Source organism: Cricetulus griseus, chromosome 7 (assembly GCF_003668045.3).
Source record: "Cricetulus griseus strain 17A/GY chromosome 7, alternate assembly CriGri-PICRH-1.0, whole genome shotgun sequence".
Classification (NCBI taxonomy): Eukaryota; Metazoa; Chordata; class Mammalia; order Rodentia; family Cricetidae; genus Cricetulus; species Cricetulus griseus.
In genome coordinates, this window is record NC_048600.1 from 34088587 (window position 1) to 34115428 (window position 26842).

The window sequence follows — 26842 nt, forward strand, 5'->3', positions numbered from 1 at the left end:
TTAAAAAGCACCCACTAGACTAAAATACTTTAAATTGGTATGGATTTTTGTATATTGACACAAATTTAAGGTTATTTTTGTTATAACATACTGTATATTCCTAGTATTATACCTATGCATCTCATTTAAAAATGTAAAGTTGTAGTCCTTGAAAGATATTATTACAAACTCTTTAGGATAATTCAGAAATTCAGGTTAGTAGTTTCTCATCTGTAACAATCAAATTTGCAGTCATGCTAAGTATGTTTTTAAGGTTAAACATATATATTTTAGCTAGATAAGTGGTCTTCAAAACCTTCAGAGATCCATAGAAAATGGCATTTAAGATGTTTTAATAGCATAGGGCTTTTCATGACAATGAGACATGTCTGCTCCTGGCAGCACCAATCTACTTCAAAAAAGGATGATGGGCATTGAAGAACCTTCACATGGAGTTTGCTTTTAATGTGGCAAATCTAGCCACTGGGCAAGAAACTGCCCTTGCCTTGATTGTTGGCAATATGCTGTCTAAATTGTACAGGCAGGACACAAAGGAAATTGACTGCCAACCTTTGCCAAGGTAGGCCAGTCCTTCAAAATTCCTGCTTCACAGAAAAGTCTGTTATATATTCTAGGCCTGTAGGTTGAAGTTGGATGCCCCAATGTTACAGAGGAAACTTGAGTGACTGTCCAGGCAGCCAGCTGCTCTGTCATTTATATAATTTTGTAACTTGCTTCTCTACACTTCTTATTTACTCAGGTTTTATTTTATCCTTCTCAGGTCTCTGATAGGGTTGAAGACTAGATAGTTAGAGTTTTACAGTTTTCCTTGTTACCAAATTCAAAAAAGAAACTCACAAGAAACACAAAGTTGAGAGACATAAAAGCTTAAGTTGTTCAGATAAAAAAAGTGTTTTAAGGTTGGGAAATGTATTTTTAGGTTGGTAATACAAGTTATGATAGAAAGTGATTTACCTACAAAACTTTGAACTCACCAAGATGGGATAAATAATAGAGTACTTTCTCCAAAGTTACCAAATGCAAATGGACTGGACATCGTGAATGTAATCCTTACTTGATAATTGTTCTTATCATACATAGTTTTACTGTGTTAGAGTTAAAACCTTTCAGTTTTGTTTAGACAAAAGGGATAAATGTTGAATATCTGATGACACTCTGTGAAGATATGTCTTTGTTTTACAGTACCTACCTGAGGCACATTCTGATTTAGTAAAGAGCTGAATGGTCAATAGGTAGCCAGGAGAGGATAATTGGGACTTCCAGGCAGAGATCAGAGCTGTGAGAAGAATCTGAGAGGCAGGGGATTCTCCATCCAGACATAGAGGAAGTCAGATATACAGTACTGAGAAGAGGTAATGAGACATATGCAGAACATAGACTAACATAAACATGTTAATTTAAATTTTAAGAGCTAGTTGAAAACAAACTTAAGCTAAGGTCAAGCCTTCAAAATTAATAAAATATCTCGATATCATTATTCAAGAGCTGGCATTCCAAAGAAAGTCTGACTATATTAGTTTTTGAGTCAAAGCTCCTTACTGAACCTGGGGTTCATTGATTTGGCTAGACTGGTTGGCCCAGTGAGCTTTGGGGACCTGCCTGTCTCTGCCCTATGAATTTGGGAGTTACAGACCTACACTGATACACTTGACTTTTAAGAGGGTGCTGAGGATTTCAACTCAGATCTTCTTGTTTATATGGCAAGCACTTGACAATTGAATCACCTTCATAGTCTCTTGTGGTAATGTTTATAAAACATTGTTCCATTTTTCTTCTGTTTCTTTATCAAGGTTTGAGTTCTTCTGGACCCAGGAGCATATTAATGAGAAACCAAACCAAAGGGAAATTTTGTTTTTGTCCATCTATTTATTCACCCTCTTCCCCAGCAAGTGAGCCTGACAAATTTCCATTTTCAGAAGCCTCTGCCTTCCATTTTAAGATACCAGATAAAACACAAGGCAAGCAATTGAGCTTGAATTTCAGAAAAAGAATGAATCAGGTTTTGGTTCACTCTGCATCATATTTCTATCTGCTATTGGACAACGTTAACACTGTGGTGCATGTACACTCCAAGACCTGTCAATCATGAAACCAATGCTTTTGGCTCAGACTGTATGTACCAGAAATTGGAAGCCTACCCATGCCAGGTCAATCAGAGAACTCCCTGTGCAATTCCAGATTCAGTGTGGGAGGAAAGGCACTGCTTTTCGTGTCACAAAGCTGGGAGACAAGTAGTGACCAGGGACAGCAATCTGTCCCTTAACTTGGAAAAAGGCTGTCTGTGGAAGATGAAGATAAGGCCACCCTTTCAGAAAAGCAGAGAAAGGGAGAGAACACACCCCCAACTTCAATGATGTCCCTGGATCCACTCCTGCATGAAAGCAGCTCTATCTTTAACTTGCCAGAGCCAGCAGCCAGTGCATCTGTCTTTGGCAGTTTTTTCCTTGAGCTAATTTGAGTTGCAACCAATAAATAAAGCATATCTGGCACTCATTCACTGTCACTGTGTTTCTCTGTCATTTGATATCTACTCTATCCCATGGCTCGTGCCAAGAGAAATTGCATTAGGTTAGCCCTGGCCCTTTAGCGTCCTCTCATCATTGCTTTGAGCTTCACTATACAACAAACTCATGGGGCCAGGGCTTTCTCTGGGATCCTTCTCTCCAACCCCAAGCTCCCCACACCTCATCACTGATGTGTTGCTGCATTGCTAGCATCTGAGTTTAAACAGAGCTATGAAGACTCCATACACTTCAGCACAGACCCAAGATAAACATATGAAAGTAGTTTTGCAAGATGGGCCTGCCTTCTCCCTGCCCAGTAGCTGTCAGTATAACTAAGGGAGGCTCTTGCTCAGGGAGCTTTTTCCCTGGAGGGCTTAGTACCGGGAAGACTATTTGACCCCAGAAAGAAAAGAGAGTCATGTAGATTCTTCCTCCTATATTGTGGAGGTGAGAAGTTCAGTCCTCCCAGTTAAAGACCCTGCACATTTTATAAGGAATGCATAGTAGCTGATAGAGAAGGCCACAGACTTGAGTGAGAGCTCAGTGATGATAATGCTTGATCTGCAAGACTGAGGACATGGACATGGGTTGACTCCCACAGAACCCAAGTAAGAAAAGGCAGGGTGTGGCGGGGATTACAAGCACTAGTAATTTCAGTGCTTGGGAGTGGATAGAGACAGGTGTACTCCTGGCACTTTCTGGCTAGTCATCCTATCTTACCTAGAAAGTTCTAGGTGAATGAGAGAGACTTTGCCCCCAAAACCAAAATAAACAACACCCAAGGTTGGCTTCTGGCCTTCACAATCACAGACACATGTGCAGACATATGGACCCCACACATAAGCACACATATATACATGCAAAGATGTTTGCTAAGAATTGGTGTTTATTTATTTATTTATTTATTTTTATTTTTTCGAGACAGGGTTTCCCTGTGGCTTTGGAGGCTCTCCTGGAACTAGCTCTTGTAGACCAGGCTGGTCTCGAACTCACAGAGATCTGCCTGCCTCTGCCTCCCTAGTGCTGGGATTAAAGGTGTGCGCCACCAACGCCCAGCTAGAATTGGTGTTTATTGAAGCACTCATGTAACAATGTGGGGTTCTCTCTCTCTCTCTCTCTCTCTCTCTCTCTCTCTGTGTGTGTGTGTGTGTGTGTGTGTGTGTGTGTTTGAGAAGGAAAGAGAGATTCAGAAAGATGTAGAAGATGTAGCAAAGAGAAAGAACATGAAAACAGTGCTTTCATGTATGTGGAAGGTAGATGGTTTCTCCAGTTTTCTCTCCCTCCCCCATCTGTCATAAGATCCAGCTGTTGTGAATTATTGCTGAACTTTATTGTGGATGTGAGTCAGGAGTTTTTCACTACCATGAAACTTGAACAAAAATGTCTATAGGGAAAATTTTTGCTTAAAAGGATGGCAGTTACCCAAACTCTCTTCCTACATTGGAGTCCCTGGAGGTGTCCAACCCGTCTGTGCGTGCTTTACAGTAGAAACTAAGTTTAGCTAGGATGCATTTCCTGTCTCCTCCTAAAATTATCCCTAAATATTGAAAGATGTTTTTAGATCCATGGTTATAATATGTGACCCAGCCAGCCAATCATTACTGTCTAGCCTTCTGACTATGGTGATGGATTCAGGAATGACTTTATGACACAAGTTGATCCAATCATAGAAATTCTTAGATCTTTGGTGGAAACCCTGGACCACTGAACTATTTTCTGTGCCTCTGCAGACAGTCTATTGCTCCTAGGGAAGCCATGCTGTAGACAGAGTTGCTAGAATTTCAGAGAAGTGGAGTCTCAATACTGTAGACTCAATGGTTGTGATCTCAGGAAACCACACCTGAAATGCACCCCAACTTGGACTGTTGCATGAGGTGATGAAATCTCTCTTGTTCACTGTATCAATCTGACTTTGCTTTTGCACTACTTAGAGTGTATATGGTTTTCACCAATGCACAGAGCTCTACTTTCTTCTTCTGTGAACCTTTGTAGCGAGAACCACTGCTTAAAATCAAGCCAGTTATTCCAATCGGGGTGACTGACTTTAGCTGAAGGCACATGTGTCTCTTGCTCTTCTGGGAGCACTGCCTGCCTGTTCTGTAATCCAGCCTGTCTGCACTTATTGATCACTCACTTTGTTCCATGCAAAGAGCCAGATGCTCAAAGACATCCCAGTAATAGCAAAGATTGAATCAGCCAGGTGTTTGTAGTAGAACGAAATGGAAAGAACCTTGAGAGGCTTAAGAAATTAATGCTTTCTCTGATTCATATTTGTGCCAGATCTTGGCTACTTGCCATCTCTCTCTGGGGTGTTGCTTCTCATCTGCAGTGTGAGGGCAATGGTTGACAATTCTCCATAGCTCTCCCCATCACTGACATTCTACATCTCTGTATACAGATGAGTCTGTCCAAACCATACAAACAAACTCCAGGCTTCCTTCTGTAGCCAACATTGCTAAGGATCTTCTATGCGCTAGTTCTATAATCACAGAAGTAACTGGAACAGATAGGGGAACATTTGGAGATGGCTTATAACCCATGAGGTCATTCTCATTGTTTTCAGGCCTCATATTAGAAAGTTACTGGCTGAGTTATCTGTTTGCCCCAGCTCAACACAAACAATTGTATTTGTTGTTGTCACGGCCTTTTATAGACACACACAAATCTGAAAAAAATTGTGGGTCATTTATGCACCGGTTCCCACTGAAGTTGAGCCATCTGATGCTTTATCTCCATGCTTCAGCATTAATGCTTTAAACAGGTGGGTTTTTTTGTGGTCTATTTAGAGCTGTGTCCTTCAGATGCCTGTGGTGTGTGTGTGTGTGTGTGTGTGTGTGTGTGTGTGTGTGTGTGGTGAGTTTTCTGTTTAAATTTACACCCAAGCAGAGTGCTGCTCAGATGTGTGTTGTAGTGCCTTTGGCCATGGTCTAAAGCCTGTGAGCCACACATATTAAATCATCTTTAAACAGAAACACCTAAGTTCCAAGGTGAGAGTTGATTGGTTGACAAAATTCTTGTGACCAGAGACTGAAGAGAAGAACCATTTAGGGTTTACCTTTAGTTTGCTAAAAGCAGTGGTTTGAGATTTGGTAACCACTGAGATTCTGTGGCCACTTTACTGATGATAACAAGAAATGGCTATGCACTGTGTCAGATGTGGCCAGAGAGTCACAGGGAATCAAAGTAGAAGAGCCATAATGACAGTCTGAACTTAAAAGCTCATAGGAAATAAGCAGTTTCTAACTAGGGCAAAGGGTGAGAAAGAGGATCCTGTAGGAGGGGTGTGGCATTTGCCTCTGAAGATCTCTCCGACCTGGTGTGGCCCCAGGAAGGTGAGCCAGGAGTGCAGAGAGAGGTGCTTTGTGGGCTCTGACAGAACATCGCTTTACCTCCAGTGAAATGTGAAACCAGAACTGGTGAAGGGTTTTGAAAGAAAATCTTCATGGCCTGAGCCAGTGTGTGTGTGTGTGTGTGTGTGTGTGTGTGTGTGTGTGTGTGTGTACATACAAAGTTATGCATGCAGGAGCACATGCACATGTATGTACATGCATGTGCAGGCCAGAGGGCAACCTCATGCATCACTTCAAAGACTACCACTTTGGTGTGGTAGTCCTCATTTTTTGGAACTCGTTTTTTTTTTTTCCCTGGGGATCTGGAACTCACTGATTCCATTAGTCTGGCAGCCATCAATACCCATAGTCCTTCTGTCCCCACCTCCAACTGTGGGATTACAAGTGTGAGCAGCTGGACTTCCTGAGTTCTAAGGATTGAACTCTGGCCTGAATGGACTATCTCCCCTGCCCCCAAATCAGCCTTAGTGCAGTTCCCTGGTTGTGACTGAAGGGGTAAGAGTCAGGTCAGAGATGAAAAGGAAGAGGATGAGTGAGGGGGCTGCTGCCATAACATGCAGGCTCAAACTGATAGTGAACCCCAGAAGACAGCCTTGCACAGCTGCCATTAACCTCCTCCATCAGCAGAGGTTTCTGAGAGTTTGAAAGCCTCTCTGTTATTGCAAAGTCCTTGAACTTGAGCAGTAAATTATCCTCAAAGTCCTATTAGTGCACCTTGCATGGTTCTGTCCTTCAGTGCCCCATGCCCTGCTCTTTCTGAGAAGTGGCTATAAATAACACAAAATTCAGTTCTCATCAGGGCAACAGTGCCTGGAGTCTTTTCTGGTCTGGACACTCTCATATCCAACCTCTCCTCCCCCCAAATTAATCTTGTTATGGCCTGCTTTATTGGGACATCTTCTAGTCCTCATTTAACTGCAACACTCAAACATCCTGATCATCACCAGGCTGAGCCCTCCTTAGTGGTCTCAAAGGAGATTGGAGTTCAGATGAAATTCCAGCCAAACATCTTTCCACAGAAATCTATTGCACTGACATATGGGGATGTATTTTTATCTTCTTATCTGAATTCATCTTCATGGATGAATTATGTGCACCTCTGGTCCCATGGTGCTGACTCAAGAGGAAGGTAAGAAGTTTGTGTTCTGGTTTCACTAACTCCTTTTGGTTATTGGGAGAGGATGGGAGAAGGATCTGTTGAGCACATATGTGTTCATTTATTCACTATTAATATTTATTGAATACCTACTATGTGCCAGCCATTGTTTCAAGTGCTGAGGATAAGCTAAAGACCAAGTGATAGGCTCCCAAGACATACACACACTGCTTACTTACATGAAAAGTGGGATGATATACTGGTTGAGATATGCACTCTAGAACCTGGCTGTCTTCAAAGGTTTTCCTAGTGCCTAGAAGTTGTGTGACTCTAAACAAGTCATTTAACCACCCGCTGTGGCAGGTAAAAGCACCTGGTTACAATGCATCTAGTTAAACACCAGCATTTTGCACGTGTGATTTGGTCTGGTTGAAGTACCTGGTGAGTGCAGGGAATGCTCACATGTTCCAAGTAGGCACAAAGGGGGACCTGATTGTAAAGGGGCCTGACCTTGATGCATTGCATGGCTCATTTCATGTAGACCTCTGCAAAAACTTGGAAAACAATTACATTCCTCTAAGTTCTTGGAAACAAATGAAGAACATGAAAACCAGGAGATCTGGGCAGCTTCTCCCTTATGAGCTCATTCACAGACTTCTGAACCTAGAGAAAAAGACTGAACCCAGCTAGATTCGACTGCAAAGTCCTACTTCTCCAGGCTTGGTCCATTCTTAGACTTGGAGACATATGCAGTTTTTCTCCCAAACACAAACGATTCTTTCCTAACTCCACCTAAGTAGCATGTGGGGCAAAATCTACAGAAAGTGAACAATGAAATGTTGGACTAGTGGGCAGTCTTATTACATTCCTATGATTTCTTTTTTTGAGCCTTTTCATGCTCCACTACTATCCTAGGCAGGTTATTTGCCTTATTTTCATTTCCTGTTGCTAAGATAAAATACCTTGACCAAAAACAGCTTGAGGGAGAAAGGGTTTGCTTACAGGTCATAGCTCATGCTCATTTTTTCTTGCAGTACTGTGAGTTGAATTTAAGGCTTTACACGTGCTAGATTAGTACTATGCCACCGAACCCCCTTTTAATATTAGTGTTTATTTTGAGAAAATCTCTTAATGATGGTTTTGAAGTCTTTTTGCACAGCTGGCTTTGAACTTGCTTTGTAGTGTTAGTTGGCCTTGAACTTGCAATCCTGCCCCAGCCTTTCAAGTAGCTTGCAATCCCAGACCATGATTCTCTTGCTCATTTTTAATTGTGCTTCTGGATTATTTAGGATTGTTTATTATCATTCAGTCCTTCTATTAGTTAGTTTTTTGTTGTTATGACAAACATGTGACAAAAATAATCTAATGGAGGAAGAATTTATTCTAGCCACAGTATAAAGGTATAGTCCTTTAAGATGCTGAACATCCAGCAGGAGTGTAAAGTGCCATGACTCACCTGGCTTCGAGATTGATTTAATTGGGTGGAAGGGGAATGAAGAAATGACAGACAGGCATTTAGAAAATCTGGCATTGGGTGGGCTGTGTGCTCAGATGGAGACACACCAAAAGCAGATTAGAAATTCAGTTCATTCATTTATTTATGAGTCGAGCAGGCTTATCGTATACAGTTGAACAAGGAGACAAGGTTATTGTATACAGCTGAAGAAGGAGGGAGGCTTAGATAATTTCAGAAGGTGTTCTTTGTAGGGGGCAGTCTGTAAACACCCCTGAGGAGGACGCTGTAATTGCCATTTTCTTCACTCCCTGTCAACATGTACACATGGACCAGTGAAGGCTTAGCCATTCTCCTGAGTCTGAGGCACTGGGGACCTAGATACCTAGGCACATAGGGCTCATAGGCTCAGGTAGGCAACCAAGAGCCATATCAGCATCGTTTACTAAAGACTTCTTTTGCTCCCTGCAGAGAGGATGTTGGTCAGATCACATCCACAGTCAGGAAGAGTGATGGACAGTCAGTCAGGAGGAAGACCTAGGGCTGCTGGTGTTCAGCTCAGTTCTTCGTTTTTATTAGGGCCAGGACTCCAGCCCATGGGATGGCTCTGTGTACATTTTAGAGTTGAGTCCTCATCCCAATCTAAAAAACCCCTCACAGACATGTTCAGGGATTTATCTCCAAGGTGATTGATTAGAGAGCCTGTAAAGTTGGCAATATTAACCACCACATCCCTTATGTACCATGTTTGCTTATAGGACCCACCAAACTTTTCTGGATTTAGATAAAAACAAAAGGAATCTTCCCTCTCTCTTTCATCAATATTTTAATGAAAATAATTCCACCATCATCAAAGACAGTCTATTCTGGAGAGATAGCGCTCATGTTTTAAGCTAAATTTGTGACACATATAACTTTTGTGCTGTGGAACATTCTAGGAATAATAATAATAATTAAAACTTACCGAGTTAAGTCCAAGATTGTGATAATAATGAAAATTTGTTACTTGCTCATTTCATTCTTATCACAGTCAAGGGGATTTTTTTTTTATTTGCCCAAAGCTATCCTGGGCTAGGTTGCAAGACACTATCTCAAAAAACAAACAATCATCAATCAATCAGCCACCCCCCCTCAAGCCCCATAAACAACCCATGTGCTGTGTGTACTCTGTGGGTGCAAGGCTAAAGTTGTTTTTACACCTAGTGCCTTACTTATCATTATCAATTAATAAGAACAATATTAATAATTTTCAGTTAATAAGAACAAGGGAACAAATGAGTGATTTCAGATGTGGATGTGTGCATATTCTTGGTGGACAACTACATTTGCTTTTTATCATTTTATCGTTTTTTTTCATCATTGTACCTGAAAGACGATATTGAAATAAGCTCTAACGTACTAGAAATTGAGTTTTTGAAACATCTTTGGTAATAATAGCCTTAGTGTTGTGGAACTAGGAGCCCCTTTTGAACTCTAGAAACCTCTAGCAACATTCCTTCTCTGCCCACCTTGGGAGTTCCAGAACTTAGTTTCATCCTGAGGTCTCCAGGGACAAACTCCCAGGTAGCTTGTCCAATCCCACATGGTCAACCATGGGCAAGTGTGCATATGAGCAACACTAAATGGGCTCAGTAGGGTGTGTGTGTGTGTGTGTGTGTGTGTGTGTGTGTGTGTGTGTGCGTGTGTAATAATAGTAATTAAAAAGAGGTCATGAATTTGGGATGGAGTGGGGGAGCATGGAAGGAGTAGGAAGAAGGAGGGAAGAGAACAAATGCAGTGAACAATGCTCTAAAGCATTGAAACCAAAATTTAAAATTCCATATCAAAGAGATGCTGTTGTTTAATTTTTCCATTAATTTATTAAATAGGATACTGGAAGGAACCAATAAACCATGGCTCATTTGCATATTCATAGAAGTCCTTCATTGATTCATTGACCCTCCTACAGAAAGTATAGGAAATTGGTTATGCTAATAGCACCTAGAGATACATGCCATATCATATATGTTCAGGATAGGGGAGGTATAGATATTCCATTTATGACTAAGCAGACATTTGCTTCCCTGAGGAGATCTGCATCTGCACTAACTACTCTGTCTATAGGGATAAGAATTTAGAGGACAGTTTGGTATTATGTCCATTTAACAAAGTAATGATAGTAGATTCAGACATAGGGCTCATAGGCTCAGGTAGGCAACCAAGAGCCATGCTGTGGTGGTTTGAAAGAAAATGATCCCTAAAGGGAGTGGTATTATTAGGAGGTGTGGCCTTGTTGGAGGAAGTGCATCATTGTGGGGGCAGGCTTTAAGGTATCTTTCAAGCTTCCCTCAGTATGACAGTCAGTTGACTTCTGTTGCTGGCAAGATGTAGCACTCTCGGCTCCAGCACCATGGTTGAACTGTATGCCATCATGCTCCTGGTCATGATGATAATGGACTGAACCTCTGAAACTGTAAGCATGCACCTCCCCTCAATTAAATGTTTTATTTATAACAGTTGTCATGGTCATTGTGTCTCTTCACAGTAAAAAAAAAAAAAACAAAACTAAGGGCTCACTCCTTTTTCCTCTTTGGCCGCCTAAAGGCAAGATAGGTCACCAGAAGCTCTACTGGAGTCACCCGCAGAAGTTCCATCAGGGCTCTCGCTCTTGCCACATCTGCTCTAACTGCCATGGTCTGTTCCAAAAATATGGGCTGAACATGTGCCGTCAGTGTTTCCGTCAGTACTTGAAGGACATAGGCTTCATTAAGTTGGACTAAGCAACCTTGAATGGATTATTTAAGACTGTCTACCCAGTGAAACAGATCATGCTAGTCTTTGTACATAAACAATAAAAATATGGAGACCTTAAAAAAAAAAAACCACAAACCACAAACCAAAACTAAGACAAATGTCAATCATCTGTACTATTTTGGAGATTCCCAGAACATCTGTTACCAACAACTCAAGGGAAGATGTCGCACATCTTATCCTGGGATTGTTTGTATTCTATCTGGAAACCAGTGACTCTGAGAGGACCATTGTTCCCTGTGGAGGGTAACTCCAATTAAGCCCTGTTAATGCTGTGAGTCTTTAGACAAATTTCCTTCCTTGGTTTCCTAATCTGTAAAATGGCAACAGACACATGTGGTTCCGGACTGTTTGAAGACTAAAGGAAGCATGGGCACACTGCTTCTGCTATGAGCATGTTCAGGAAGTCACATCTTATTCTTTCCTAAAACCATAGGATGTAAATCCGTTTCTTAGCTGATATGAATTTGGTTCCGTGAGCTGTATGTTTAAAGTTACTAGAAAATCCAACTCAAGTTATTTTCAGCCATGGAACTATCTACAGACTCTTGTCCATTTGAGCTAGGAAATGTCTTAATCAATCTATAGTAAGAAGAAACACCATAAGGCAAAACTGTATAAATGCCCCACCATCTACCAAACACAACAAAGTAAGGACAGTTGTACCAGGGACTGGAAGTTCATCTTGCTACACCTAGTTGTGAGACTCTCATTCTGCATAACAGTAGCTTGGGAAGAGAACCAAATTTGAGAGTCTCAAAAATTTAAGCACCATTTCCACTGAATGTGTTTCAATTTTATACCATTGGGAAAAAAGTCAAGCCATTTTCAGCTGGGAATCATCAGTACTGAGTAAAGCTGCATCTTCCATGAGAAGGTCTGGCTTCTTTACCTTCCTCATGTCTTCTGCACCCTGTGATCCACTGTTATGAGTCAACATGGCTGGTGAGACTTGTAGCTCAGTGTTTCCTTGTCCTCACACTATCTAGAGGGCAGAAGAGATTTTCCCCTCTAGCAAATGGATCTTTGCTTACCTATTGGGTCAAATCATATCAACTGGCTAAATAAATCACACTGGCTTCCAAGAGTGTGGCGACTGGTTGAAGCTAATTGGAGTCCACACTGAAGATCTGGGCAAGCCTGTGGATGTTACAAGAGGGCAATTCTCAGCTCAAAGTGAGTTAAATTACCCAGAAGGAAGGGGGTAGATACCAATTGTGTTTACTTTTCTTTCTTCTTCTTTTTAAACATTTGACTTTCCCTAGAATAGAGTGTGTTCCCTTGAAATACTCGAAGTTTTGGTCTTACACCATTTTAGAGGACCTGGAATGCATTAGATTTTAACAGAATGTTTTTAATCCTTAGTAGTCCAGACTCATTTATTTTATGTCACAAAGAGATAAAAGTCACCATCTGGGTTGAATGCCAAGTTGTCTGTGCTTCCCCACCATCCCTGTAATAATGAAAAATGTGCTCAGCTGTAAGAGAGTTAATTGTCACTAACTAAAGGATAAGGTGACAGATTGGTGGTGATTCAAAGGGAAATCATGGTCAATTTTCAAACACAGGGACACAGGGAATTATTTGCTTTCAAATTCAGTTACATTATTTCATATGCACTTATATGAGATAGCAGAAGATGTTGGAGGGATAACTGAACCTGTACTGGATAGTCTTCTTTCATAGACTGCTGTTTGAGTATCAAGTGTTTCCCACAGACTCATGGGTTTGAACACTTGGTCCCTAGATGGTGGTGGTGTTGCTTGGGAAGACTGTGGCACCCACAGGAGGTGGAGCTTTGCTAGAGAAATGGTATGCGATAGGAAGTTACAAACTTGTCCCACTTCCCATTTAGTCTGTTTCCTGACTGGATTTATTGTGACCTGAGAGCCTGCTGTCCTTGTGGCCATGCCTTCTCTACAATGATCGACTTGATTCTCTCAAATTGTTAGCCAAAATAAACCCTTCCTCTCTAGAGTTGCATCTTATCAGGTGTTTTGTCACACAATGAACAATGTCGCTCATATAACGCCTCAGTTTCTATCTTGAAAGAATGAGTATTCTAGGAACTACCCCATGGAGCTGTTGGGAGAACAAGTGCATTGAAATGTACCCTATGACTCGACTCTTGGCACAGAGTAGGCTCCAGAATGTGTAGTCCAGTGATCCACAGACAGGGATAGTTTTGTCTCCCAAGGGTCATCTAGCACTACTTAGAGATGCCTTTGGTTGCCACACCTGATGGGGGTGTGCAGTTGTCTATCATTGGGGTGTAGAAGCTAGGGGTGCACTGCAGTATCTCATAAGTGTAGGTCAGCTCTCCAACAAAGGATTATTTGAGCCCAAAGCATCAATAGTGCTGTGGTGGAGAACTGCTGCATTCAGTAGCCTCAGTTTCTGTCTTCGATCCTTTGTGGAATCTCCTCCCTGTGGTGAGTCGTTATAGGACAAAGACCAACGTGAAAAGAGACGAGAGCCCAGCCAGCCTTGTGAAGTGGGTATGGTTATACTCAATCCAAGCAAACTGTTAAAAACACAAAGCTTAAAAATAGCTTGTTTTTTTTTAAAAAAAAATATTCTAGCCTTCACCACCCTCTGAGCCTGCCTTTCTAAAGCTGAGCTAGATTCAGATATCAGCACATCAGTCATGACCCTGAGCAACTTATTACTGATCTTATCCTCAATTTATCTGTCTGCAAATTGGCAGTGGTAATATGTTTATCTCTTGGGGTTGTTGCAAAGGATAAAATGAGTGAAGGCAGCAATGCAAGGCACCTTAAATTATACAACTATTGGTGACCCCAGCTTAGTGGTTGTTGACTTTTATGCAACCTGCCCTTCCCACCTTCACTGAGACCTAAGCATATAAGGAACACAGATTGGTAGATATCTCCAACCCAAAGCCAAAGGAATCATAAATGTATGGATGCCATTAATATTGATCTAGGGACTCTGAAGAGCAGCTGCGGGACTCCTTCTGTGAAGAGTTCATGAATTTCAAGAGCACAAAACCAGCTCCCTGTGGAGAGTGAACTCACCCTCTCTTCTTTGCAGAGATGAATACCAGACCTCTGATTTCATTCCAAGATGTCTGCATCTTATTTTCCAGACTATTTCACTTATTCCACTATAGTTGATTTTCTGATTCATAGCAGAAAAGCCCAAAGTGGAAGCAAAATGCAGCAGCCATCCTTTACTAAATATGTTTCTTTTGACGTGCTAATTCAGGGAATGACATGAAAATCCCCCAACCCCACCCCCCCATATGTGCTTATGTGTGTGAATGCTTTGTGTAAGAGGGTGTGGGTTGTGTGAGTCTTTCTGATTTCTCATGCTCATGAGCACATGTTCATACATCCACCCATGGTTGAGTTTGCAACACTGTGGTATGTGTTTAGTTGTTCTATGTCATTTCATGTATGCACACCTCAGGATTTATACATAAACCATAAACCTGTGTGTGTGTGTGTGTGTGTGTGTGTGTGTGATTTATTACTTATACACGAGTTATGTGTACATAGATAATTTCCTATTTGAACCTGGTGTGTTTGTGAGTGTGTGAGTTCCTAGATGTATAAGTCTATGAATGGATCTGCATATGCATTAGTACTCAGAGCATAACAACCCTCATGTGTGTGTTTCTCAGCATCCATGAGTGTGTGACATCTTTGAATTTACTGAATACTGCAACTGGTACTTGTGTCTTTAGTGGATGTTAATGCTCTGCACCTAATACATTTGTGTGAGTTTGTAGGGGTGTATGTGTACATGTGTGAATGCATATGTGTGTGTATCAAAGAAAGAAGAAGCAAAGCTTTCAGTGGGTGTTTATTTTTGTCTCATCACTTCTTAGGCCAAATGTGTTCTCCCCATAGGCCAAGATGGAAAAGAAGCAAGGATGGAGACCATGGGAACTCTGAGAGAGAGAAAAAAACTACCTTGCTAGTAAATTTGTCCCTCCTTACTGTTTCACACTGAACACTTATTAGTATTTTTTAAATGAGGGCTTTTTGTAAAGTAGGTAGGTGACTCTTTTTAAGAGATTCTTAGTGAATCTGATGTCCCTAGAAAGACCTGGGATCACAGAAGCTGGATTTCTGCTTGCAGAATCTTGCCATCCTAAAGAATGTGCTGGAAACCACCAGCCTAACTTTGTGTTTGCTTATTCGTGTATAAGGCTTGCCACTTGACAGACTTAAAAATACTGATCTGGTGGGTGTTTTGCTAGACCAGTGCATTTTAATGGTGTTTTTTAGGAAGTTCTAGTTGTAGATGCCTGCAATGAGTAAAGACATATGCCACCTAGCCTAAAATTTACATTGCACAGATGAGGAAACTGAGGCCCAGGGTGGGAAACTCTCCAATGGCTAGAGAAAGAACTGTGAACAAGTTGGCTGAGGTTGACATGGAGCTTAGCAATCATGGATGTCTGGTCACCTGACTTCTTTGTGTTCCCCCAAGCTTTCTCCCAGTGGGGATTTTGTGTCCAGTGAGGAACTTGCTGTTCCCTCTTCCTGGACTATTCTAGATCTTTTCACGATTCATTTTTTCTTCTCAGGATTGCTTTCAGGATTGCTTATATGCCATCCTTATGTACACCATCTAAATTATTTCTCATCCCGCCATCTTCTGCTGGGAGGCCAGCCTGTTTTATTGCCCTTTACCTATGATGGTTAATTTTATGCATCAACTCAACAGCCACTAAAGGATTGTTTTTGGATGTGTTTGTGAGCTTTTTCCAGAAGAAATTAGACCTTGAATCAGATAGAGTAAAGATCCCTTCTCAGCTATGTGGGTAGACATTCAACAGTCCATTAAGAATGTGAATAGAACAAAAAGGCAGAGGTGAAATGTTTTCCTTTCTTGAGATGAGGCTTTAGCCTATTCCTGTCCTTAGATGGCAGAGCTGGTTCTCAATTCTAAATTAAGGGGTGGGTACAAAAATAAGGGGATCGTGGGTAGGTCAGAGCTCCAGGTGTCTCTATGACAGGTCACAGCATGACAATTCCTATTGGTTAGGATGCTCCATCCTAGGAGAGACATAAAATGTACTGGAGAAATGGGGACTATAAGTGACAGTGGTATTTGAAACAATGGATGCATCCAAGACTAGCTGTTTCCCTCTTAGGGAAAAGGAAGAGATATTAACTATCTGCAGGTCTCTAGGGTACTGGCTATGAACAAGATTCCCAATTATTTCAGTACACAGGCTCAAAGAGATGTGTCCCTGTACACATCTTTCCCAGATGAAGAGATCATATTCAGTAGGATTCTGGCATCTCCCCTTGTTTTCTTTGATTTAAAGGGGCATTTATTTGCTTCCATAACAATGACACCATCTGGTAAAGCAGGAATGTACCTAGTACTATGTCCAAAGCACTATGGATTTGAGTCATTTCTCTTTGGATTGTTATTTTTCCTCTATAGTCTTTGCAAATTGTTTGGCTTCTCTGACCCTGTTTACTCAATGACTAAACTGAGGTAGCTGTCACTTAGATTGCAGAATCACTGTAAAGTGGAATGTAAACACACAGCACATGACTTAAGACCCAGCATTGGCTAGGCTTTTTACTAATGGCCCTAGTGCTCTTGTGATGATGGGGCAAGCTAGGAAAATGACAATGACAATGATGATAATGACAATGACAGAAAGTGCCAATTTGCAGACAGTATCAGTCTTCTATTCTGAAGGGCACCAAACTTGTCACATCTGAAAATGTGCCAATCATGAGAGGGTAAGGCAAGATGACTTCTGGGAGTTCAAGACCAGCCTAGACTCCTTAGCAAGACCCTGTCTCAAAACAAGCAAGCAAATGTGTGTGGCTGTCCTAAATTTGTTCCCTCTCCCTAGTGGCTGGTGAAAGAGGTCTCAGCTAGGACATTAATGTTTCAGTCACATTTGTGTCAGCTCCTCAGGTGTGCCACCTCCTTGAAGAATTCTTGAGACTTTCTGGTGGAAACAGCAAAGGTACTGTGGCCAGCACTACCTGTAGGGGAAAGATGTCATAGCTCTCAGGGAGAGGTCTCTGTTGTGTTGTCAAAGCCTGGCTTTATGCTGGCAGGTTGGGTGGCCTGAGTTGCATTCTCTAATTTTGCTGAAACTCAGTTTGCTCAATACTAAAATGGACATCAGAATGAACATACTCTCAAGTCTTTCAAAGACATATCTGCTGCATGTCTCTAATGACAGCTCCTCACAAAGCAAAGACAGAGTGAATGCACTTATAATACTTGTGCAGGGAACACATAGGCAAAATGTTGGCAGTTGTTATGCAACAGTGAGATGCTACAGGAAGAAGCTTTGGTGCTGTTAAGTTGGCAGGATGCCTGTCCACTGGAAGGGGATGACCTGTGCATCTAAGTGTGCATATGGATTGCTTTTCTCGATGCTGTAGCCAAATCCGTGTTTTTGTCAAGAGGGTTATTTTGAGGGCACGCTGTCTATCGTTTCGGGGAAGGCATTTGGTCATAGTTATTATATGAGCACTCAGGAAGCGGAGAGTGAATAGGAAGAGGGATGGGACTGTAAAACCTAAAAGCCCAAACCCGGTGACTCACTTTTCAGTAAGGTTCCACCTGAAGATGGCAGAATCTCCTGAAACAGCTCCACCCACTGGAGATGGAGTGTTCGTAAGATGAGCTTTCACATTCAAGCCAGTCCATTTGTGCATATACCTATTATGTATGTGCACAGGTGAACATAAAAGCATGCTGTTTACCTCTGCACTAGATATTGAGTTGAGGACAGGACTTAATGCTAAAGCCTTTGAATTGTCTTCCAGGCTTCTTGTCACACTCCAACAACAACAGTAAGTGTGTTTGGTAGGTTCGTTCCAGCAGGTGATCTCTTCTAACCCTACCTGCTGCCAGAGACCCTCAACAACATTTAGAGCAGGGCTTTTGAGTGGTCAAGGACCAAAGTTTTGCCAAAGTCCCAGCTTTGAAACAAATCTCAGTCCTTTCCCTCCGTCCTTTCACACAGTTCACATCCATTGAATTTTTTTTTTTTAATTCCCCGAAAAGATTGTGTTACTAAAGTCTTTGTATGGAGCTGTGATTGCCACACTTGGAGCTCAAGATGCAATCAGGGCAGAGAATTGATGGCTCATAACCCCATGAATGGATGTGCTCCTGCAGTAATTTCTTCAGCAATTACTTGTGTAAACTGTGTGTTTCTGTAATTGAAACTCCATGGCGTGGGGGTAGTTTATAAAAATCTATAATTTATGATCACTTTCCCACATTGTTTTTTTTTTTTTTTGGTTCCTCTGCTGGTCCTCATTAGAATATTTCCCCCACAGTCCCCACTTCAGTCATTTAGTCTAGAAGGCAAAAACACACAGTGCAGTTGGAAAGGAAGCTTCCCACAGATAAACACAAACTTTAAATCCCATTTTTTTTCTGCCAAAGGACAAATATTGTTATTGTGGTTTTCCATGTGTTTTCTGACAGTATCTAAGATGTGATTTGTGAAATGGTTGTGGAGAGATTTGTACTTCAGGTATATGGTAATAACAGCATTTTTCTCTTATGATCACCAGATTTTATGTTTCACATTTATAAAAGCTTGGCAGAGGGACAATTATTGGGATGGATATTTTGCTATCAAAGGGGAATTCTATCACAGAGCCATCTGAAAGAAAAGATGTGCCTTCTGCCCTGAGAATTACCCAAAGAGTGGGTGGTCTTTTCAGCCTGCACTGCTTGTAGGCTCCAGCCACCCCAGTGAACACCTGTGTGCTGATCTTTCTCCCACTGTTTCTTCTGCAATAGAAAAGAAGCAAAGCCACCAGGTATGATGTGCACCTCTCAACTGAGTGGTCGGGAGACTGAGTGAGGCAGGGAGATTGCTGTGAGACTGAATCTAGCCTAGGCCACATACTGAATTCCTAGCAGTCCAAGGCATAAAGTGAGACCCTGTCTGAATAGACAGACAAATGAAACCAAGAAGCATACAGCATTTGGACAATCCCAAACTCAAAGATGACTGAAATAAACTTTGTGCCTTTAATCCCAGCACTCAGGAGGCAGAGGCAGGTGGATCTCTGTGAGTTCGACACCAACCTGGTCTATAAGAGCTAGTTGCAGGACAGCCTCCAAAGCGACAGAGAAACCCTGCCTTGAAAAAAAAAAGGAAAAAGGAAAAAGAAAAAAAGAAAGAAACTTTAGAGAAACTTCTGCAATCTAATGTGTTTTTCTGTTTATTTGTGTATATGCAATGTACAATATGACAGATTTCATTATAACACATTCATACAAGTGTCTCATAGACTTTGTTCTTATTTACACACTAGTACCTTGGCTCTCCCTACCACACTGGCCCCTTCCTCTTATCATATAGTCTCTTTTCTACACCTAGAGCAGGAGATCAGAGGTTAACCTTGATTGTCAACTAGATTGGATTGAAAGCTATCTAGGAGGTTAACTGAGCATGTCAATGAGGGTTTCCAGTGGGATTAGATAATGAGGGCTCTGGCCTCCTCCATGGTTTGAATAGGCTGTTTAGAGGTGGTGGGACAGAAACATCTAGCTGAAGGAAACAGATTACTGACAGGCATGCCATAGAAGTGTGGATTCCAGTCCTAGGCCCTTCTTACTCTTCTCTGCTTTCTAGCTGCTGTTTTGTTTGCAGTTTTCCCATTGTGTCAACTGCCCTTTTGTTACTATGTACTATGTCGCTATGGAGTCAGATGACCATGAACTAAAACCTCTGAAAACATGAGCTGATATGCATTTCCTCTTTTAAAGTAATCTCTCTTATATATTTGTGCAGCAATAAATATAGAATAATATATTTATATTATATATTCTATATATTATATATAGAATAAATATTCTATCCAGCTCAAATGGAGAGAGAAAAGAAAGCTGAGCCTCGGGTGGGGTAGCCTTGAGCATTTAAAGATTAGCAGAAGAGGGGCTTCTGGATGTGAGGATGACATCTCCCAAGTCAGGGAGACAACACAAGCCAGAGTGCTTAATTTCATTGGAGAATGCACAGGATTCTTGCACCAAGGTTGACAATTGGCCCTTAATTTCAACAGCATGGAAGTCATTGGTGACCTTATTAAGAACAGATTTTGTGGTGTGGATAAGAGATATATGGCAATAGAATAGGGTGTCTTTTTACTGTAAATCGGAAAGATAGATGAGATGGTGTCTTAGGGTTTTATTGCTGTGACAAGACATCATGACCACAGCAACTCTTATAAAGGAAAACATTTAATTATAGCTGGCTTACAGTTTCAGAGATTAGTTTATTATTGTCATTGTAACAAACATGGTGGCATACTGGCAGACATGGTGCTAGAGAAGGAGCTAAGAGTTCTACATCTTCATCTGCAGACAGCAGAAGGAGTCCCTGTGCCACACTGGCTATAGCTTGAGCATATGAGACCTCAAAGCCAGCCCTCACAGTGACACATTTCCTCCAACTAGGTCACACCTACTCCAACCAGGCCACACCTCTTAACAGTGCCTCTTCTTATGGGACAAACATTCAAGCATATGAGTCTATGGAGGCCATTCCTATTCAAACCACCTAGAAGGCTATAAAACATTAAAATTTTGAGTGTCAGGGGAAGTGGCTCAGTGGGTAAGAGCACATGTGCATGCATGAGGACCTGAGTTCTCAAGAATGCAGCCACAGGAAAAGCTGTGGATGGTTAAGTGTGCCTGTAACTCCTGCCCTGTATGAGACAAATAAAAGAAGGTTGCTGGGGCTTGCTGGCTGCCAGTCCAGCTCCAGGTTCAGTAAGAGACACTGTCTTAATGGTACAGAGTAGAAAGTGATACAGCAGAACACCTAATGTTTCCTCTGGCCTCTGCAAGCATGAGCATCGTAGTAACATGCATGCACAAAGAGAGAGACAGAGAGAGTGAGAGACAGAGAGAGATGTACTGTACACCCATGCAAATGCTCCCCAAAGAGAGGAGCATTAATAGAGAGCAGATTGAGATAACTGCAGCAGCCATGCTCTTGTGGAAGCAAGAGGAATTGCACAAGTGTAGGACTTGGCCTTTGATACCTATGTAACAGGGAACTCAGGCTTAGTGTGCATGCTTGTGTTTTGGATGATGGAAATAGAATTCTGAGGTAGTTCCTTGGAATGCTATTTTATCTATGAAACACAAAAATTTCACCAATTTTCTAAGGATAAAAGAAGAGGCATTGGGGATTAGGAGAGATGTTTAATAATTTTATTGGAAAAATGGAAGAGGCAAACTTTCCAAGGAAACACAGTAGTGTTTTTTTCTGTGTGACTCTATGCTTTTAGAGTAAATTGAGGTCAGTCATCTTGTAATGTATTTTCTTTAACTGTTCTGGGCTATTCAGCTTCAGGCCCAGTGCAGGTGATTTCTGGCCTCATCTTGGCTAGAGAAGCAAATTAGAAAAAGAAAAGTCAGAAACTTCATGGCATTCCCCAAATGATATGATATGGTTCAGTTCTTGACCATGAATCTCAGCTGTTTGAAGAAGGCAGTAACATGGACAAACAGTGACCACTAGTTGGGGAGTGACAGGGAAACATCCAGGAGAGGTCTTACTGAATTAGGGAGTTCACAAAAGGTTAACTGTAAGGACAAGAGAAGGTTCACAGAATTCTTGAATCAAGTTTGAGGTCTTGAGTCTGGGGCAGAACAGATTTGCAGAGGTACAATGGTCCTGAGAAGAGTGTATACTATGTTGATGGAGGTCACAGGAAGGAAGCAGGAACTATGGTGGAAAGCATGGTCCATGTGGTAGAACATTCAGTGAATGAGAGAGATTAGCAGAAGCCTGAACAGAAAAGTCTTTGTGTAGTCAGGATTGCCAAGGTTGGGAGGTAAGAGCCAGAAAAGTGTTAGAGTGTTTTCTGTGCAAGCATGAAGACCAGACTTGGATCCCTAAAAACAATGCAAAACGGTGGTCTTGGTAGCATATATTTGTAACCCAAGTGTTGATGAGATGCATACAGGTGGATCCCAGCTAGCTTCGACTATTTGGTGAGCCCCAGGTCTCAATGACAGACTCTGACTTACAAAAACAAGGTGGATGACTCCCAAGGAACAACATCCAAGGTTGGCCTCTGTTCTACTTACACACACACACACACACACACACACACACACACACACACACACACACACAGCCACATGTTCACCCCTCCTCACACTCACACTAATATGCACACACAGAGCACAAGCTACATGTGTACCCCTACACACACACATACACACACACACACACACACACACACACACACACACGCCCACACACACACACACACACACACACACACACAGAGAGAGAGAGAGAGAGAGAGAGAGAGAGAGAGAGAGAGAGAGAGAGAGAGAGAGATTTTGCATAAACATGAAAGGAGCTGAAAGTTTGGATTCAGGAAGGAAAAAAGACATAGCTAGGAAGCAGCTACTAGATATATGGTGGGCTTTTTCCTACATAAGAAAAATATTGATTAGCATCTATACACATACACACACAAACACTCTTGTATACAAACATACACAGAGTCATGTGTTGAATGAAGATCTTTTGGTTAACAACAAACTACATATATGATGGAGGTATGTAAGATTCTGTCTTGTAAGATATCCCAGCTGTCTTAGTTTGTGTATGTACACCCTATGAAACTCACACAATAATGAAATCTGCTAACAACACCTTTCTCAAAACTTATCCTTCTATGTGATGGTATATGCATGCATTTGCACACACATGTATATTCATACATAACTATACATGTACAAATAAAATCACCCCATTCTGTATGCTCAGTGAGCTTATACAACTTAGCCAAGTCCACAAGGAAGGTCTTGGACCCTGGCCCATGTGACCCACTTGGTTTTGGGACCTTTCTAGTTCACTATGATCTAACCTAGGTACTATGCTCTGTTTGGTTTTGCAATGGGTTGCTTCCTCTGCCTGTCTTTCCTTAGTTCTGCCTCGAGCTTCCTCCTTCAAAGCTAACTACTCAAGCTTGTCTGGAAACAACTAAGGATCTTCCATATGTTGAGCAGTAGGCTCATCCAAGAATCCTTGAACTTTGTCTGCAAGGTTAATAACCTGTATACTAGGGAATTCACCCTTGACTTCTCCTTAGTCCGGATTCTATTCAGAGCAGGGTAAGTCAGTAGCAACAGCTGGCTTTCATTCTCCTGGTGCCTATGGGGAGATAACGAGTCAATTGGCCCTACTAATGAAATGGAACCTGGAAGGGAATTATCACCCTCAGTGAGGAGAGCAGAGAAAGGGTTTATAAAAGAGCTAACTGTCTATTTTGTTGGCATTCACACGATCTCCCCAAGTACTTCTTCCTCTTGGTGTCATCCCTAAATGAGACAGATCAGATAACTGGTAAATGAGAGGAAGGCAAAGGAGCAGTCTAGCTCTGTGATCACCCATTTTTAGTAGCTCCTCTATGGGCTCTGCCTAACTTGAATCATTCTGCTCAGTTCTCAGAATAATCCCCCAGAAAGGGGGTAACCCCCTTTTCTACCTCTATTTGTGTGTTTTTTCATGAGCAATGGTGTACATGAACCAGTAAGAACATGTGTGGAGAACAGAAGTCAACTTCAGGAGTCATCTTTAGATGCCATCTACCTTTTTAAAAAAACTAGTATTTTTGAGAATTTTGTTCAATGTACTTTGATCATATTCTCCCCCTCCTCCTAGAACAATAAAACAATACCATCCACCCAACTGCATCTTCTTTATTTGCTTAAAGCTATCAAGTCCAATTTGTGCTGCCCACATATTCTTAAACATGTAGCCCACCATTGAGTGTGGCTCATTTATCATGGTGTGCAGTTTTAAAGAATACTGACTCTGCCTATCTTGGCAGTATCAGTTGCCAATGATTCCTTGGCTAGAGGTGGGGCTGTGAGTCTATTTCCTCTGTCCCTGCTGGGATTTGGCCTGGCTTAAACTAGAACAGGTCTTATGTGTGTTATCATTACCTGTGTGAGTTCATACGTATAACTACTTCTTGTAACCAGAAGACATTTTCCCTGTCAGGATTGCTGCTTTTGGCTCTTACATTCTTTCTGCAATAACAGGCGGTAGTGTGTGTGTATGTGTGTGCGCACTTTGGCCAGTTGTGGGTGTTGGTGCAGCTGTGGGTGTTGATCATTTGTGGGTGTTGCTGCAGTTGTGGGTGTTTGTGCAGTTGTGGATGTTGGTGTTATTTGCCATCTACTGCAACTAGAAGTTTCTCAGATGAGGGTTGAGAGATGCACCAGTCTATGACAATTCACTAGGAGTTGGTATATTATTATGTCCACTTAGCGGAGTAATAGTAGTAGGTTCTCCCCTAGGACCTACACACAGATTCTTGGCCCAATAATGGTGCCAGGTATGAATGTTATCTTCTGGAGTGGAATTTAAAACCAATCAAAAAGTGATTAGTCATCCCCACAATGTTTGTGCACTATTGCACCAGTAGGCATGTCTTGCCTAGTCATTCATTATTGTGGCTCTTGGGGTTCACAGCTGCATCAGACTAATGTTTCCTTTTCCACACTAGTTTTGTTCACAGAACCTTTCAGGTCTATGAATGGTATCCAGTAAGGATGGAGTCTCTAGGTCAGTACCAGATTGATTTCTCCATGGTCTATGACTCAAGTATGACTGAAGATGTGATGTCTTTAGCAAAAATCTTGCTGTTGAATTCTGGAGGGTAACCAATAGGGGATGTCAATAGTCCATAATGTTTGTGGACATCTATGGAAATTCAATGACCAGCAATTCCAATAGAGGTAACCTATTCCTGTTAATGGGATTTTTCTCCGTTAGCTTGCAGTGCCTAGTAGGAGTATTGTCACCTCATCATAGGGTAACTAGATTTAAGCTATCATCTGTCTATCTGTCTGTCTGTCACCTACTTACACATCTGGAAGTTTTGACAGTATAAGACTTCCACGTGACTTTCTCAAAGGTTTTTAGTATTGTTCATTCCTCCTCTCTCATACCCTCCTATCCCCTACTGAATTTCTGTTCCATTACTCCCTTTTAACTCTTTATACCACTCTTTTGAAACCTTCCACCCCAAGGCTCCTCACCGATTTCCTGACATTTGGGTGTTCCAAAGGAAACACATATCTGAAGATTCAAAGCTAACATCCATTTTTAGTCATGGTTTGGAACTCACTGATTCAGTTAATCTGTTGGCTAAGGAACCCCAGAGTCCGCCTCTGCAGCTCTGAAATTACCAGTGCATACCACCACATGGTCTGAATTTTCTCCTTTAAAAGTGAGTTATGGGGATGAAATTCAAGTCCTCATTCTCGTGTGGTAGGTGCTTTGATAACTAAGTCATCTCCCAGTCCTCTTAAGGGTAAGCAATTTAGTGTTAGTGTGATTGTGCATCTTCCTCAGATCATGCAAGCATACCTGACTCCCAGATCACACACTGCCTTCTTCCATCTTTTGGTTAGAGCTTTCCTCAGAGACCTTATTCACCTGCCTTGGCTTTACTTAGCAGCTGGGGTAACAAGAAAAGGCCACATCAGGAAGCCAATCAACTTTCCTCTTGGTCTTCCTCTCTCTGTATCACAGATCTAGTGCGGGCTGCTGGGTGTTAACTGTCACCTGCCAGCTGTGCTCCCTTAGGGAAATTACTTGGTCCCTCCGCACCTCATTTTCCCCATCTGGAAGATTGGGATGATTATAACTTTTATCTTATGGGGCCGTTGTGAAGATTAAATAATTTAAATATGTTAAGCATTTACAACTGTGGCTGGCACAGAGGAAGTGGTCGATGTTATTTTTGTAGCTGTGGCAGTTGTTTTCATTGTGAGTAGCTATGTGACTAGTAATGATGATTATCATGATGAAGGCGTCAATGATAAGCTATAATCATTTGTTTTGCCTTTACTGGGGTGCCAGGGTTGACTGGGACAAGTGATTTAACACGTGTACTACCGTAATTAACCCTCATCAGTTAGGATACTTTTGGATGCAACGACAGAAATTGCAACTCCAGCTGGTTTAAATGACAGGTCATTTATTATTGCCTGGAACAGGAAACTCAGACTAAGGCAGGTTTCAATATGGGTTGATTGAGGGAATAAATGGTGATACAAGTATGCGGACTCTTGATGTATCTTCTCTGCTTTACTTGGTTGTTAGCTTCATCCACAGTCTGTTCTTAAGATTTGTAGTCCTAGGCACCACAAGCAGAGCAGGCAAGAAGAAATGGATAAGAGATGCCTGGAAGACGAAACTTTCCCAGAAATCTTCAGCACACACCAGCCCTTGTCTCATTGGCCAGAGCAATGTCCTATAGCCATTTCTGAAATAGTGGACTGTATGGTATTTCCCCATGCCCTTTAAGTCAGGCGTGGGGCTGAATTGTGAAATTATGCTCCTGTGCAGAAGGAAGCAGAAGTGGATGAGTGAGGGTCAGGGTCCTATCATGCGGTTGTTGTCATTGCCTTTTTTACTAAGAAGGAAACAAGAGTCCAAAAGGAGAATGATGTCATAGTATCATCAAAGTAGAAGTGGTACTTAAAGCTATCCCTGGCTGGGCACAGAATACATGTTCTTCTGGACCACACTGAATCTGTGTATTTTGGACAGATGTGACCAATTTCATTGAGCATATATGGCATGGTAAGCACAATTTAGGCATCTAATAAATAACAAGCTTAA

At 41.7% G+C, this 26842-nt stretch overlaps 1 protein-coding gene across 1 annotated transcript; it reads left to right on the forward strand.

Annotated features, from left to right (window-relative positions):
* The first annotated feature begins 6961 nt into the window (after window positions 1-6961).
* On the forward strand, window positions 6962-11240 carry LOC100755047 (40S ribosomal protein S29-like). Its single transcript, XM_035448081.1, has 2 exons — window positions 6962-6983; window positions 10987-11240. Exons 1-2 carry the CDS (start codon window positions 6962-6964, stop codon window positions 11160-11162), a joined length of 198 nt encoding a protein of 65 aa, XP_035303972.1. The 3' UTR covers window positions 11163-11240.
* Window positions 11241-26842: the final 15602 nt, after the last annotated feature.